The sequence below is a fragment of the Symphodus melops genome (genome assembly GCF_947650265.1).
Source record: "Symphodus melops genome assembly, chromosome: 19".
Classification (NCBI taxonomy): domain Eukaryota; kingdom Metazoa; phylum Chordata; class Actinopteri; order Labriformes; family Labridae; genus Symphodus; species Symphodus melops.
In genome coordinates, this window is record NC_136709.1 from 16,536,789 (window position 1) to 16,554,300 (window position 17,512).

The 17,512-nt window shown below is 41.8% G+C and overlaps 1 protein-coding gene across 1 annotated transcript in view; it reads right to left on the bottom strand.

Annotated features, from left to right (window-relative positions):
* Positions 1–13,944, bottom strand: part of dph6 (diphthamine biosynthesis 6) — a 49,615-nt gene extending 35,671 nt beyond the window's left edge. Inside the window, exons 1-3 of the mRNA XM_079369633.1 lie at positions 13,795–13,944; positions 13,284–13,375; positions 11,735–11,919 (exon numbers count right to left, since the gene is read on the bottom strand). Coding sequence (XP_079225759.1) covers positions 11,735–11,919; positions 13,284–13,375; positions 13,795–13,850 — 333 coding nt within the window. The 5' untranslated portion in view covers positions 13,851–13,944. The remainder of the gene's footprint in view (positions 1–11,734; positions 11,920–13,283; positions 13,376–13,794) is intronic.
* Between the last annotated feature and the right edge of the window lie 3,568 nt (positions 13,945–17,512).

Below are 17,512 nucleotides of genomic sequence, written 5' to 3' on the forward strand. Positions count from 1 at the left end.
TCTTCCTTCATCACGTCCCTCCCCTACAGACACACCTGCAGATTCATTAGAACATTACATGGGCTGTAATTAGAATAAGAGGCAAGGGGTAGAAGCAGTGGAGGGATGCACAAGTCTCCAGTAAATTACCTTGTAGCCATTATCAATTTCCCTGGCTACTGGTCCTTAAGATAAACCCCCCCCAACACACACACACACACACACACACCTCCACCCCTCCCTCCCCCTGTGGTCCCTTCCTGCAATTTTTCTCTGCCTGATAAACATGCTGATTAAAGCGAACAGCGTGTAAACCTTTGATACTTTCCTAAATGAAATCCATGCCCTGCCTGGGGCCTGACGCTGTAACGCAATGTGCATCTCACACACATAGCTCCACGTAGGCGTGCCAGCTAATCAGATAAAGGATGTGCTCTGGCGGTGTGTGTGTGTGTCTGTATCTGTGTGTGTGTGTGTGTGCAGCCACGTACATGTTTGTGTGAGCTGCAGCCAAGAACGTGAGGTACAAAGCTCAAAAACGCAAAAGCGACGATTTAACTATTTGACCCGAGAGTTACACCCCCAAGAGAGCTTAAGTCGTACTCATGTTTTAATATCTCTGCTATGTTTCCAACTCTGGGATATACATTACAGTCACTTCCGCTGCCCAGTGACAGTAATTAAGTCGGACTGATAACATTTCAGCCCAGCACAGAGCGAAGGGGGCTGCAGGCGGTGCCATGTAATTCTAGGTAAGCCTCGAGGCCTGCACTCTATTCTAATGAAATGATAACCTTTTCCCTTAATACAACTGTCACTTCCTAAAGAGGCATATTAGGAGGTAAAGAGTGGGATCAGGACGGACAGAGAGAAAGAGGAAAAAGACACAGGGATGAGAGTGTTGAGGGAGTGTGTGCTCCATCAACATCAATTTGGTCCCTTGGCTTTAAACTTGGCAGGATCCGACTTGGCCTGACAGAATAACAGCGCATCAGAGAAACGGCAAACAACATCCTCGCCTTGGAAGTCCGTCTCTCTGTCTCCTCTTCTCTCTGGAGGCCGGTGGGCCGCTGAGGTTCCACCAATTTAATGGCTTCTTTTCCTCACTGGCTCTCTCACTATATTACATCATGCAGCCTCGTAATACCCAGGCATAGTCGCCACCAACGATAACACAAGACTACATTTCCCACACACTCTAGCTCGTAGACTTTTGGGCAAATAGCATTGGAACACGATTATTTTTGGATGGGCTTGTATTTTCCTCAGCGTTATAGCTATCGCCATGAGACAGACGGGCTGGAATGAGGGGGCGGCTAACGCTGATCTGGATCTTATTTTAAAAATTCTAAACATACTTTCTCATCCTCTGTGGGAAAGGTGGGATTATTTATTGCGAAAAAAGTGGTTCACGCGCGCATAAATCTGAATTGATGGGTTTTATGGGAATTGTTCCATGTGTATTCATTATGCCATAAAAAAACACAAACTTTGATTTTTATGGTTAGCAGAAAAATGTATCAAAATGTTTTATAGTGGGAACACCTGACAGAGCGACAAGGTAGCTTATAAAGCACAGTAAAAATAATAAATAATAATAAAATCTTTATGAGCGCTATCACGCTGAACGATGTTTTGACCGCGTTAGAGGTGGAGTCTGGGTAAAAGAAGCTAACTTGACGATAAATCAAATCAAAGGTCCTCAGGACTCTTGTGACCCACGAGCCTGCTTTTCTTCCTTCATGACTGTTGGCACAAGATCCCAAGAAAGGGCTCCCCCTGCCTGCCCCAAATCCATGTCTTTTTTTTTTTTTTTTTTTAACGTTTAATGACCCAGGCTCATTAAAGGAAGCTTCACCTGATCCAGGACCCCGAGGCCCCAGCATTAACTCACGCCCAGAGCGGGACTAATTCTGGCGTGGCGTTGTGCAACAGTGCGACCCCTTCAGAGGCAGACTAAACAAAGGGCCTGTCCCGGCTTCCCCTGTCCTCTCCAGCCAGCAGAAAGCTATTAATGAGGATCTATGGCCCAGAGCAATGGAAGCCCTCAGTCCTCCCACCCCACACGCCCCTCAGCCATGTCCATCAGGGTACTTAGCCCCATGCAGTCATTAACTTCTGTTACTAATTGTCAAATTCATTAAACTAATCCTTCCCCAACATCCGGATGTCTCCTGTGGAAATGGATGGAGAGGGCTGAGTTATTAAGATGTCAGCTGTGGGGAAGATTAAGGCCAGCAGACATGCTCCACAAAGAAACGATACGGCCATTAAACTCTATATCAAGGTAGTGCGTGCGTGATATACTTTGTAATTATATCTACATTCATCTTAGTAAGGGAGTTAAAGGCTGGTTCAAATGTATTCACAGTCACGGACATGCCTGCAGTCAAGATATGTATCTGCCCCAGAGATACATACACCACAATCATCAAACTGACAATTCAGCTCGAGAATGCTGCTTTATTTTTTTTATTTTTTTATTTTTTTTTAAATCTGAGCGCTCAGCTCACTGAGGGTAACATTCAACAGTCGGAACCATTAACAGCAACCAAGGCAATTAGAAAGACATAAAATATTAAAAATTCAATATTCAAATTCATATGGAATACATCAGAACCCTCATTAGCTCTCTCGCTCTCCCTCAATGGCTGTCACAATGAGGTCTTAATTATACACCCTAACAATACAAAGCCCCATTTTGCGAAATGGTTGGTTTCCAAAATGTCTGCTTCAAACCATTCTGACAACTAGGACACTAGCGCTGGCGGATCTTAGCTATTATAGACACACGTCTTCGTGTTTCCATCACGAAATCCCCTTTTTTTTTTTTCAATCAAATCTAAAGTTGTTAGTCTGCACTTCCTGTGACTGCTTCCTGTATGTAGCATGCCGGATGGCAGGGAGGCAGGGGAGAAGACAAAGTGAAGAAATTAATTAAAGTGGTTTGAATGACAGTTTGCTCAAGGGCAGCGAGGTAACATTACGAACCTTTTCGATGCGGCATCGGCACTGTCACATCGACACACCCTTCTCACCCTACAGCCGCCTCTCCCCCTTCCCCCCCTTTCCTCCAACACGCACATCTCTTCCTCCACTTCATCCCTTCCTCTCAGGATCCATCAAGTAAGTGACTGGACGCGACATGGTTTTAATGTTCTCTCCATTAGATCAGCTCTGGGCCCTGTTTGTAATGTAATGGGATTGTTCTCCCCCGTCATGTTCCCCCTTACATGGTGGGGAACACGATGAGGGGAGGGAGGGTTGGACCTTGTAGCAGCAGCTCAAGTAGATGTGGTACAGGGGATCGGGCCAGTTAGGGTCAAGCGATTGTGTTTAATGTAATGCAGACGTAGTCCTGGGGCGTGTTGGGCTGTCCTGACAACTCAGACATGGTCAACTGACAGGAAGCTTAGGGTGAGCTCGGTAGGAGGAGACACTTGTTATTTGTTTTAAATCAGCTTCCTCATTAGCATTCTGTGCCGACTGTGGTCCTTCAAGGTGACTCCCAGAGTTAGCAAAGAAGAGATAGGATCCGTGCACCAGGTGCAACAGAAAGTTTGGACCACTTGTAGGGTTTTTGGAGTTACAGCCAATTCTCTTCAGATTATTCCCTGCTTATATATACAGAAGCTAAAACACGACGTGCAATGTCTAATCCGGCAACACAAAGCAACAAATGGACACGCGAGCTTAGCGAACGTCTTTGTAAAACAAACATCGGGCGAAGTCTTGTTCTTAAAGGTTGTCAGAGGCATTCCCGTCGGTGAATTGGCGAAGGGCTGTCTGTTTGAAGCAGCTGTTGAAAGACGGCCTCTTCCTTTGTCTGGCGAGATGACTCATCACGTGTCAGTCCTCGACCGTGCAGAGTGGTGGAAGAAGAAAAACAAAACAGCTCCGAAAAAACCCAGCTGCTCGTGAACTGAAATACCCCGGCCGGTTCCTGAGATGATGCAGGTCGGAGTTACGAGAAAGCCGGAGAGGAAGCACAATAGGGGAAAGTATTATCCGCCTCCGAGAACATGATGCAGGTGTGAGCAGCCAACAGAGGATATGACATTGGGCATTGCCTCATCAGTGCGATGAGTGAGGGGTGCTTATCCGCCAACAGCTGTGTGACAAGTGTCAGGCCAATGTGCAATTATATGAGACCACTGAAGAATGAAAAGAAACTGCAGATTCAATCCACGGAGGATCTTCTGAAGCTTTTTTTTCACAGCAGAGTTTTTTTTCATTTGTAAAGGTTGCTAGCCTGAAGTTTTTACACACACACGCACACACCAGCACACACGCTCTTTAGTCTCGGATAGTGATTCATTTACAATGACAGAGCTGTTTTCAGCTATAGAGCCTGAGCATAAATATGCCATGCCGCACAGCTGGAAAATGTAGAAATTCATCAGGGTTAAAAAGTAGAGAGATTAACGTTTCACGAGCTTCCTCTCAGATATATATGGTTACGTAAACACGGGGCCCAGTCAGTCTTCAGACAGGGAGGGAGAGGGACGAGGCCAAAGCAAGCACAAAGCCCTGGTTTGAGCAGGCCAAGGACAGGGAGGCTTTCCATATCTAAAAGCATGGAAAATTCAATGTTGAGAAGAAGCAGGGAGACATAAGGTTGTTTATCGATGTTAATGAATACTTGCAATTCAGGCGTATACTGCAAGTTATGAGTGGCTCTTTAAAAAAAACGCAATATTTTAGCGGTTGTTTCTACATAAAACAAATTGTCACTCTGGGCTTTTACTCTGAGGCGATAAAATGCTTTGGATTTTTTTCTGGTTTTTTAAGATGACAGGAACCCTCCAACTCTCTCCAAAAATCAAGGTCTTAACTTTTACCATTGAAAGGATAAGGTGTTCTAATAAATACGCCTTTGCAAAAGTTTTCTGCGGGGCATTAAACAAAGTTATAATCCCACTTGGCTAAGGTAAGAGTGTGCGAGCGTCAGAGACAGGAAGCGAGCTAAGGACAGAATCAAAGAGGGGAGTCTCATGCCACAGAGAGGTAAACTATGTCAGTTGCTTTTCATGGTCCGTAACAACCACCTAGTCCACAGAGTGTATGCACGCACATGTATTGCACTCCATGTATATAGACACAGTCACGCACTGGCCCTGAAACGCACACACACTTGAAAATGTAAATGTTTTTCTGGTGAGGTCAGGTTCCAGGCTCTTTGCATCTTGGCTCTCCTGTCCGCTATCCTCCATCGCGCCAACAGACCTCATGAATCCCCCCCCCCCACCCCCCCCCCCACACACAGATTCCTCCCCTATTCCCTCCCCAGAGAGAGACTAGAGGAAAATATAGCTGTGATGCTGGTTTAACCCACTCTCCAGACTCCAGACAGTGTTTTTCTAGGGCTGGTTATGACTTTAGGTGCGGGAGGTGAAATATTTCTTGAGGGGAATGGTTCACAAAACAAAACATAAAAGCCCTCTTAATTTTGGAGTAGATGAATGGCAGGGAGTTGAAAGACTTAGCACTTTTCCTCAGCTGCCCGCTCTCAGACAGGCAATATTGGGCCTGACTAGCTGTTTGTAGTGGTGAGTTTAAAAGGTTTTATTATGTGTCCAATTACCTCAGTGAGTTGCTGGGGGTTTTTTTTTCCTCTAATGGCTGAATCCTCCCTCACACTCAGACATGGGGCTGCAGAGTTGTTGTTGTTGTTGTTTGTTTTTGTTTTTTTAAACAGCTTTGGAGCCAAAAAGTTAGCAAGTGGAAGACAATGACATCAAATTTTAATTTCTTTAATTTAACTTCAAATTATATTAAAACAAATGCAAACAGGATAAAGCAAAAAAAAAAAAAAATCATGACCAATCGTAGAAGCTGTTTTAAATGGACAAAATCAAAAAGAGGTTTGAAAAATGTGACACTGCACAATTTTACTTATATTTGGTTAGCCAGATTTAGAAAATGATCCCATATTTGCTTTGACTTTGAGTATTAAAGAGATCAATTAAAACAATAAATATTCTGTCCTGGAGTATGTAAATTATTGCATAATATCAAATATTTGCTTATCTTACATATGCTAATAGCAAATAATCATCTAATTCATCCGGCATCCAAATAAAATCAGAAAAAAACACCACATGGTCTACAATGGAACAATGTTCACCCAGGCAGTGGTAGTGGTTCATGCCCTTGGCAAGGCGAGATAAGGCTATCAGCTTCCATCATCGCTAAACAAGATTGAGCAAAGTACATTAAGCAGAAAAATACAAACAAATTACAAAGGCTTGGGGCTAGGCTCTTTATCTAATGTTTGTGGGGACTGTTAGCGTCAGTTGAAGGGAAATGGGCCTGCGTCTAATAGATCCTGTCCCACCACTTCCACACGGCCAGCGAAACAATGCACAGTGCCATTATCTCGGCGCTAATGCTATCCTTCCTCGTGTGCAAAACAAGCCTCCAATCTCAACCCCACTGCAGCCACGGCGACCGGCGTGAATAGGCCAAAAGAAAAGATCACAGTGGATAGCACAGAGAGAAGCGACACAGAGAGACGGCTGTTTAAAGGAGCTGGTGCTAACGTTTCACCCCCTTCATTCTGGGCTCCAACGTGGACGGAAAATGTGATCAAACAAAACTTCCAGCAAAGTGATTATCAATTGGTTTTTGGACTCCTTGTAAGCTACTTCCAATACCAATATTTAGAGGTGTCTCTGCACCACAGAGCAGCTAGCGCATTAGCTTTGTTATTGATCCAATCTCCTAAACCCTTGCTGTGACCCCAGAGGTCATGATTTATGTATTAAGCAGGTTTTTAAAGAAATCCATTTTCGTGTCGAGCCCCCGATGTACGTCTAATGCTGCACCATGCCGGTAATCAGAGAAGGGCTGCGTGTTTGATTTTAACCACCCCTCCCCTTTTGTAGTTCGCACCCCTCCTCAACGACTCGTCTCGCAACACCTCGGCTCCCTGATCAATACAGCAGAGATCTCGGTTCAACAGGAGAATCCTCCGCCGGCTTGCCAGCCTGCCCCCCTCCTTCTATCCTCTCCTTGCCTGCTCCTCTTCCTCCGTCCTCCTTTCTCTCCTCTCTCCTCGCAGCAGGATACACTTCCATCCGGTCGACCAAGTCCCAGGCTTCTGAAGGGTCCGGATGAAAGTGCGACGACAGCGAGACAGAGACACACAGATGCGAGAAGAAAGGAAGAACGAAGGGGAAAGTGAGAGGGAGGAATGAAAAAAAAGACTGTTTAGACTTGTGGACAGACTGCGATCTCAGAGGGCCCCACTTCTGTCTGCTGATGTCGATAACGGAGCAGCAGCAGAGGGTGAGGATGAGGAGGGGGAGTTTGTGTTTTTGTGTCATAATGGTCAGGGCGAAACAGGAAACAGGGGAGTGGAGTTTTGCAAGTTTATGAAAAGGAATATCGCCCATAAAATAAGTTGTTTTATACGCACGTAATCTGAAGGGATTCTTTTATTTAGAAAGGCTGCTCTCCAAGACTTTTCCCAGGACTTAAAAAAAACTGCTGACTTGACACAAGGACGGATGTTAACTAACCCCCGATATCCCAAAAGTAAAGGAGCAAGAAGAAAATTCAGTGTAGCTGGATAGTCTAATGCATTACAGGGTAAGAAATGAGATTTGAAAGTAACATTTCCATCGTTCTCACGGCAGCGTCTCGGTACGACAGAGATGTCACGTCGCTGTTAATTAGAGCTGGCAGAAAGGAACGTGTGCGTAGATACCATCTATTGTTTCTCATCACTCTAATGAGCTTAAATGTCTTTGTCTTCATTCATCAGCTCAAAGGTTGCAGGGCTGCTGAAGCGGAGTCACAATCTTTTCGTATGTTTTCTCTTACTTTACCAAGTCATTGAAGATTTGGTTTCATCTTCCGGGAAAAACGTTGCTGATATTCATGCCCGGTAGGCCGCGCTAACTTCAACATCTGTGTGTTGTAAGGTGTTGTAACTGCTGGGGAAAAAAACAAAAAAAGAGAGAGCGGCTTTTAAATACAAGGTATGTTCGAAAAGGAAAAGGCAAGTGTAAAAAAAAAAAAAAAAAAAAAAAAAAAACTTGAAAAAGAAATGAAAGAACGGCACCTGATTCTAAAAGAGAGACGAGAAAAAAGAGGAGCAGTGAGCACGGTCCTTTAACTGCAGAGTGATAAAAGGAGGCAAACTGGGGCGAAATAAAAGGGAGCCAGAGGTGTGTAAGGAGAACAGAGATAGACCTGTTATCATGTAACAGAGGCCCCGGTTTAACCTGACCTTGAACACACGAGCGTGTGCGAGCACACACACACTCACGCGCGCGCAAGCAGGGTCACTGGGCATAAAGAGCCACTGTGTCAGGTCACAGAGCACAGAGAGGAGGATAAAGGACTTGAGGGATGTGATATGACTAATATGAGGGGTTTTGCGGGCCTTCGGGGGGACTGGCATTACAGCCGGGGGTGACTGACACTGCTGATCTGTATCACATCAGAGCAGATCACAGCAGAGGAAGGCAGAACCAAACCACTATGAAATCTAGTTTCAGAATCAACAAGAACAAGGAAAGAGTATGAAGATGACAAACTACCAATCCAAATATTAGATTTTTACACTTTTGTCACTTGCTTTGAAGCCAAACAGAGGACACATGGACATATATGTCTTTAATAAAAACGTACCCTCACAGGCAGTGATGAAGTGCATACCCCTTTGCCACTAACAGAACCGCTGTTTCTCCCTCTCAAAGTGCAGGTTCAAAGATCATCACCTAGCAGGATGGGACGGGGTGCGCTGTGGCCTGCATGTCGATCAGGTTACACACTTCAAAGACTCAGAGCCCTACACAGCCAGCGATGAGAGCAAAGGAGCCAACCATAGGGCCACATTGTCATCCTGCCATTATCACTACAGCCAGGGGATGGACGGCTCATTTCTCCCGTCATAATTGGGGCGTTTTTTTTTCCTTTTGTTTTTTTTTTCTTTTACCCTCCCCTTTCTCTATCAACAATGGTTCTGAAGAATATGATCTCTTCCTTTGAATCTTTTGACTGGCTCCAAACATGAGAGGCCAAAGTATAGAAAGAAAAAAAAAAACCTCTTTGGTCTGTCAGCTTCTGGGAGTGGTCTATAGATGGCACTGTTGGCTCATGCTACGAGTCTGATACCAGCACAGCAAAGGGAGGAGGAGATAAGAGTATCCACACTTAAAACTCATCAACTCTGGATCTGAGAAAAAAAAAAAAAAAACTTCTTTCATCTCTGCTCGAGTGTCATTTGCCAAATATAATCTTCTAATTAATTCAAACTGCTCGAAAGAATCTCTCAAAATTTCACACTTTCCAAACTGCTACTTTTTTCTCTCTCAATAAAAACTGCTCTTTTCTTTTTAATGCATGTATGAATTAACAGCTTATTATCAAAAGGTCTTTTAACTAATCAACAACAAAACAAACAAAAAGGAGTTTATTCTGCATAATAAACAGGAAATATACATTACACGAAAATGAATGGGACCATGACTCGTGGAGGAATAATGGCCGAATCGTGTGAGATATCAATTAATGTGATACAACTAATGCAGGTTGACTAAATCATCGATAAACGAAACCGTCAAAAAGGGGAAAAACAAACCTGAAGGACTTGAAATTTGAGATGAGAAAATGGTGTCATTATGGTTGACATCACTCAGTGAGAGAGAGAGGAAGCCTTTTGTTTATGGTGCAGGTCTGTTGATGAAGGTGAGAGGGGTAAACAGGGGGGGGGGGGGGGTTCCGACTGGGGGTCTGCTAGTCTGCGAGCGCCCCATGGGAGTCCAACTGCCCTGATCTATGGCCTGTTTGACTGCTGAGGTCAGACCAGAGAAGCCTTGGAATATGTGAAATTAGCAGCCTTTTGCAATTAGAGCCCTGACCCCAGACAGAGAGGGTTTTATATGTTGCATCACATACAAAGAGAAATGTCAACAATTTAAGTAAGGTTGCTCTTGAGAACCCCCCCAAAAAAACAGGAGTTGCAACTTTGTTAGTTTGTGCATGAACATAAGAAAATGTACAAAGACGTCCTTTGTTATGTAGCTGCATGGGTAAGTCCTGCGATCTTTACAGAAGACGACAAATAAAGTCAGGATGAGGGCGCAAAAATGCCCTTAGGCAAGCTGACTGGCCCTTGCCACCCAGGCGATGTGCGTACATGCAGGGGCCCTGGAGCAGCCCTTAGCTCCGGATGAACATGTCTCCACACAAACCTACAGGAAGAACCAAGCACACACACACACACACACACACACACACACACTTTCTCATTTACACCACGTCAAGCAAGCTCCCCTCTCAACAACAAACTCCAATCCAACATCCCATAAGAGGCGCTTAAATTTTGATGCTGCAAGCTAAAATGCGAGGTTGTGTTGGGTTGCAGAGGGGAAAGAGTGCAACACAGGATCAATCCCACACCTTGTTTGCGCTGACAGCGGGGAGAGCTGTTGCTGCTGTCAAAGTGTGCGTCCAGGTAGCTTTCACATGGCTGCAGGCGGTCAGGTAGGCAGGCAGCGCCAGCGGTGTGTTAAACACACACGCAGTTGTCTCGGAAGCTGTCAGTCAGCCACCCTGCACCGCATCAGACCGCGAGGTCTCATACATAATTTGGCATCAAATGAATATTTTCTCAATGTCCTGGCAAAGTGGTATTTGATGAAATATTAATTTGGTGATTAATTTTTGCATCTGATCTTCTGTCAAGTGAGATAAAAAAGAATGGCTTTTTTTTCCCTGTGAAGCCAGTTGTTGAAGGGCACCTCTCTCCAACTCTACACATTAAACATTCATTAAGCGATACAACCTGCATACTGTTTTCCCAAACTCTGAATAAAAAGTAAACTTTCCTCACTTTTAGTGAAATCAAGACTTGCTAAAAAAAAAAGACAGACTAAAAGCACTAACGTGGCTTTTTAATCTTCAAAGCAGCTTGGTGGCACTTTGCGGAAGGTGTCTTGGACTGTTAGCGTACAGCAGGCCGGATGAAGCCAGACAAGCAGGGACTCTTCGAGACAGTGCTGATGGGCTACTCAGTTACCCCGAATCCACAGAGATGAACTTGTAAAACATGTCAACAGGGCGACCCGTGTCCTGAACCAAAGATGAGCTGAGAAGTTTAGTCGTGCCCTGAGGAGTCGAACACGTCAATGGAGTTTAAACTTTATTCACTTAATACAGCGTTGAATACACTTACTGTACATATGAAACACTTAATATTGTGTGCTTGATAACCTGCTCCTGTTAACGCCACAATTTCCCAGTTTGGGATCAATAAAGTCAATCACTCTATCTATATCCTATATTGATGACAACTACGCTTTTATTTACAACAAATGTGTTTTTCCCCTCGCAATTAATTTAGTTTTTGCAACAAACAACTTTAATCTGCTTAATTTATCTATTCAGGTTTTGAAAAAAGCCATAACGAAATACAGGATCAGAGTGGATTTTTAACAAAGAAACTTCACAGCCATATTTCTAAAACCCTGAGACGTATTTAAAGTCGTTGAAAAGAAGAAGTGGTCTTTAATATTCAATTTTGTGGCAGCTTCTTAATTTGATTTTGTAAACAAACAGAAATAAATAGGCCTCAGTCTGCTTGATTAATTGGTCAATAAAGTTGTTAAAGCATAGTGTAAATGAAAATAAATACGTATACTCTGTGTGTGTGCATGAGAACCTTTGGACCACAGGACCTGGCCTCAAACCAAAACGTGAGCACACAGTTGTGCACACTGATGGTGTTGGGAGAGGACCTTACCTTGACCAGCTTCAACAACTCATACAGGTCCTCCACTTCGTCCCCCTCTGTCTGATTATAGTTTCTGCCGGTGTCCAGGCTGGAACCCTGGATAGTGCGTCTGTAAAGAGGCAGATCCATGGCTTCAGCATACAGCTCTATGGCCTGGTGGCCCACTGTCTGGTACATGTAGCTGTCCAACTCATCTGTGGCAGGAGGGGGGGGGGGATACTTAGTTTATCTCAACAGTTTATGGTGAGCTAACCAGAAACAAAACAGTAGTGGCTTTAGATAACATCGGACTGAGGGCCTTGGAGTACTGTTAAACTATTCATCACAAACATTGTGCTATTGGTATAGCTGATACAACTGGGATGTACAGACAGACAGACAGAGTTAGAGCCTGCTATATGACTAAGAATAAACATTACAAATAAAAACCATCCAAGTAAAAATAGACTCATATTGCTCTCAAGTAATGTACATAAAGGGACTGCTGGTGCAGTTTTAAAAAGTAAAAAGAAACTCTTGGGATCAAGATCAATGTGGTCTCAAATGTATCAAAGAAAAAGTCCAGAGTCAAAGAATACACTTTATTAAAATTGACATTGACTTGACTTGTTTTGCAGAGGGACACAAAAAAAGACTATTTGATTTCAGTGCTTCACAAGTAGAGGCATGTGAACATGTGTTGTGTTACTACAGGTTTAACACCATTCACTTTAACGCCACATAAACACACTTCTGGGCATTTAAAGGGGGTACAGCTTCATGTCATATGAACTCAACAGATTCTGGACTCCACTCTAATTTCAGGAAAATCCCATTACTGTGTATTAAGTTTCCTCTTCTTCTACAACCATGCCTGCACATGTCTGACATGTTCGGATTCAAAATACAGCCTGTGTGGAGTTGTCTATACATTTTCAGTGTCAAATCTTCATCTGTGTAAGTTTATATCCAACTCATTTTGTAATGTGCAGTCTTATCAGTATCTTTATCTGAGAGCAATGCATAGAGATATGTTTTTCTGCACTATAGAAATTGAAATTAGCAATATATAAACAAGCTATATTTCAAAAAAGGGGTTTAGACCAGTGTAGATTAAAATAAATACGTACAAACAGAGGCAAAGCATTTAAACTCAGGTTTCTGTCCCTTTCCTTCTTGAGTGATGGCAATCAAATGAAACAACAATGGGAAGGTGATCTGTGTACAAACTTAACAGACTACCCATCAAAATACAATTGGATAAACTTATACATATGAAGATTTGACACTGAACATATATGCATGTATACACACATACATACATGCTGTATTATTGCTGCTTAATTGATTTCATATCGATTACCTAATCAATTAGAGGTAATGGATCCATCGCAGCTTTAACCACTTGATGTTGGTGAGTGTATTAGAGATACTCTGGTATTGGAGGTTCTGCAGCACTTATTTTTTTACAGTTCTTCTTAGTTTGTTGTTGAATTGCAAAAGTGCAGCTGCATGGCTGTCCCATTTTGCCCTGATAGCCCTGTAGATCATATAAACCCCAGCAGGGCTTCTTCCTCACCTGTGTTAGCAGGACGAAGGTTGGCCAGAGCCACGATCTGGTGTCCTGCACAAACACACTGCATCATGTTGTAGCAGCTGTCTTTGCCCCCACTGGTTCATGGAAACAGGAGCAGATTTTAAATCATTTACAAGCAGACCAACAGATTACAAGGGACCCACAGTTATAAATGAAGGACGCTGATGCTGCAGCATTAATATTTACTGGTGTCGAAACTGTGCGTGGCTGCTGTTTAAACACAGGAGATGCCTTACTTTAAGCACACACACACACGACCCTACACATTAGCACATGTACACGACCACATTACACAGAAGGGCAGCAGACTTACATCGAGTTGATCTCGATAAGCGTTTAAGTTGACAAATTTGGATTTAAAAACATTTTACGATATGGTAACAGCCTTTTAAAAAATTGACCTCATGTGAATGAGATATGGACCGTTATTTTCATAGTAGCACGCATTAATATTCACTTCTATGATCGCAATAATCTCCGATAAAGAGTTTACCTTATCAACGCGACCACTTTCATCTTCTTATTTTTATAACAACTGTCTAATGACATCAAATTAATACACTATAATGAGCCAAAGTGTTATAACACTGCTAAGCAACCGGTGAATGTACACAACAACATGTGAGGGCTAGACTTCCTGGTTGTAAAAGGACCCTTGTATAAACCAAGGTGCCCGAATATATGCCTGATAGAAAATCCGACAACGGCATTATTGTCTTTTTTAATCGAATTGAATTTAAAGATTTTACAAAACAAGTCTATTTCTTTTCTATTCGCTTTTATTCGTATCTCCTCTTCTATGTTGTTAGCTCGACGTCACTGTAAATGGAGTAGACCTACGCCTCAGTGTCTTTTGAGTAAAAATAAAGGTTTTTTTTATTTAATTTACTGTGGCTATACCAAAATGAAAGACACAAACCAATGCCAAAAATCACGAAAGCATACAAACAATATAATTTAAAATGAATAGCAATAAAGAATGGTGTCATTAATATTGAATATTTATTTAGAAATAATATTGGCAGCCATAATCGGCCCTTCTTTAAATGTAATTTAAATATAAGCTAGCTACTCTTTTAACTCTATACATGTGGGGAAAAAAACAGAAAGATACATTTAAAGTAGAAGTATATCTGGAAAATACATAAATAGTCATTTTTTAAGTGTAAGATAAGCATTTTATAGTCTCTTGAACTCTGATAAAGTAACCATAGTTAAGGAAAACTGCCTCGGACAATATCACCATTGCATACTGTACTTTAAACTTAACCCAAATGGATATGCACTCAAACTGAAACTTGCACTGACTCACATCCTTTGCCTGATGTGTCTCAGGAGAGGACCAAAAGTCCATGCACTGGTATTCACACACAGGTTGCACTTTTCCTCTGAGGGAGCCCTATTTCGCTCAGAGGAAAGCCTTTGATGCTCCTTTTGCTCTCTGTTGTTGTGCCAGAGCAGAATAATTGCGCTGCTTTTGTGCGCTTTCCTCACCTTCTACCCCTAAGCAGGCTAAAGGCAACTGATTTTGTTTTAGAGTACAAAATTGAGAGAGACATCTCTTCATCCCATCCCTTTTAACTGGGTTCCCTTTTTGTTTTTGTTTGGTTTTTGTTTCATTCATCTGAAATTTATGGCAAAATCTACAAACCTGCAGATGAGCAACATTTGTGTTATGGTATGGCAGCACGGACTGCAGGATCCCTTTGTAAAAAGATATGCTCTCTATTGCACTGTTATTTTATGTTTTTGAAGCAGAAAGTTAAATACAAAAAATGCTTGAAATTAACAGTAACTTTGTCCCACAGATTATTTAATTTGATTATGACATTGCACCAGAAACTGTCCATTCCACTTTCATTGTCTGTTTCATTCCCTCTTCATTGACTGACTTATTTATCTACTATTACAGATTTACAAACAAAATATCATACTCTTTTTATAAATACCTCATAAGGATGTAAATAAGTGTAAGTAAGTCTTGGATATCGAATTTGACAGCAAGAGAAAAAAGCCTGGTCTTGAATCAAGCAGGGCACACTGGCCGGCTCAGATTGTCCTCCATTTTTATGAACTCATTATACCATTTTTGTTTTTCAATTTTGTGGGTCATCATTTACCCAGTAATGTCCATGAAAGACCATGCCTGCAGGATATGGCCAATGCAAATGGAGTCACTTATCAGTTTTAATTTATGTTGTTTATTACCCAAACAAATAAAGAATTGTGCATCTCAGGTTTTTATTTGTGGCAGCATTTTGCTGACGTAAAAGAGCGTTTTATGTCCGTATTGTTGGTGTGATGGGGATAAAAAGTGTTGATGGATAGTCCAACTGAGACACAGCCAATGGACGTGAATATGAGACGCATAAATATGAAAGCGAGGCAGCAGGCATCAAATGACACCCATGGCCTTTTCTTAAAGGAGCATGTGCATATGACAGGTGATTTACAAGGACACACAAACTCATTTTTGGTCGCACAAGGACACAAAAACTTTAGCTGTAATGAGAAACTAAGGCCTCAAATCACAGGACAATAAATTGAGTGTCAGAACAGGCCAGCCAAGGTTGCACGCTGAGTGGCCAGAATATAAACACACATACACACTTGTGGCCACAGCAACAACATGACAAAGCAAGTACTGTACATAATGTTGCAGAACGTTTGACAATGGGTTCAAAACACCAAGTTGTTTTACTTACAATTGTATTTATTTTTTTTCTATTGATTCAACCGGTTCACACAAAACATTAAAAAAAAAATAATAATTGGGGGCACGAACTGTGATACTTCATGACTATACCAATGCCACAAACAATGCTATATATAAAAATACATAAACATGTGTTGACTATTTTGTGAGGTTATTTTGATTCATATTTCAAATTTAAATAGTCCAAAAATCAAATACATTTTCTCAAACTATGGTCTCCCTGTTTGAACATGTTATCAAAGAGATGCTGGATATTGATAATAGCGGCAGATGACGTGCTATGAAACTCAACACAGGAAGAAAATAATGAATATTTCATTCAGTGGGACTGTTTTTGGAGAACATTAAGTAAACTTTGTTACAGTAATCCCAATTTCCTCCCATTAAAGTAAACATGAGTAACTGATGTCAAACAGAACTTTCTGCTGCAACTCAAGCCAATGTATAATTCATTTGCTGACTGTGTGCAGAACGTAAATTGGATTTGAATTTTGCTTAATCTGAATGTTTTAACTAAGCCACAAACATGAAGCAGAGAGCGTACAGTAGAGGATGTAGAGCCAAATAAAGCCTGGAACATCTGGAAATCCAGTTCCTGTACTTTCATTCATGGACCTGAATCACGTCTATATTCAAATGTCAGAGGTTTTACTTCCTTCACTGAGCGTAGTGAGCAAAATAGAAATGTACAGATAAAGTTTGATAAAGGCTGATTACTGGAAAATATTAAATAGTGATCGTGATTAATGTAAAATAGTGATAAATCTGAACTCATTGAGAAATGGCTGAAAGCAGTCCTGTGTATTCTTAACTCTCCTCCACCGTGGAGTAGCCTCCATCAGGGGCTCATTTTCCAAAGAACTATCAACATAATGATACCTCTTTAGGGCCTAACCACATCCAAATCAGTTAGTAAACAACCCAAACGGGGATCTGTACACATTTTTACAGACAATTAACCGTTATCACGAGGGGCCCAAATGGATTAGTAGGCTCATTAATGTCTGAGGCTAATCGCTCCTTGATTGGAAATGTGAGAGAATGTGAAATAAAGTCGTGGTTTGATCCAAATTGTGTTTGATCATGGCCCCGTTCTTAACAACAGCCCCAATCTGCAAACAGTAATTGAATTTTTTTTCTCAGAATCCCTCAATGAAAATCTGGCTTTGTACCCTCTTCTTCAATTTAGCCTCTAAACTCAAAGCATTAAAATGGATAAATAATGTTTTTCCTCATCAGCTGCTGCTCTTTTCTAAAAGCCCTGGGATCATTTTCATAATCACCATTGTTTTGTCGTCAAAAACAATTAATACGTCTGGTAAAAAAAACAAAACAGTTTTTTTTTAGTCATTTCATGATACTGATACATACTACTTTATTTATATTTATCTTGTTTTCATTCAACCTGAATTGATTTGGCATCAATCTATTTTCACATTACATATATTTGGTGGTAATGGACAACAGATTTTAAAAAAATAACCATGACATGATA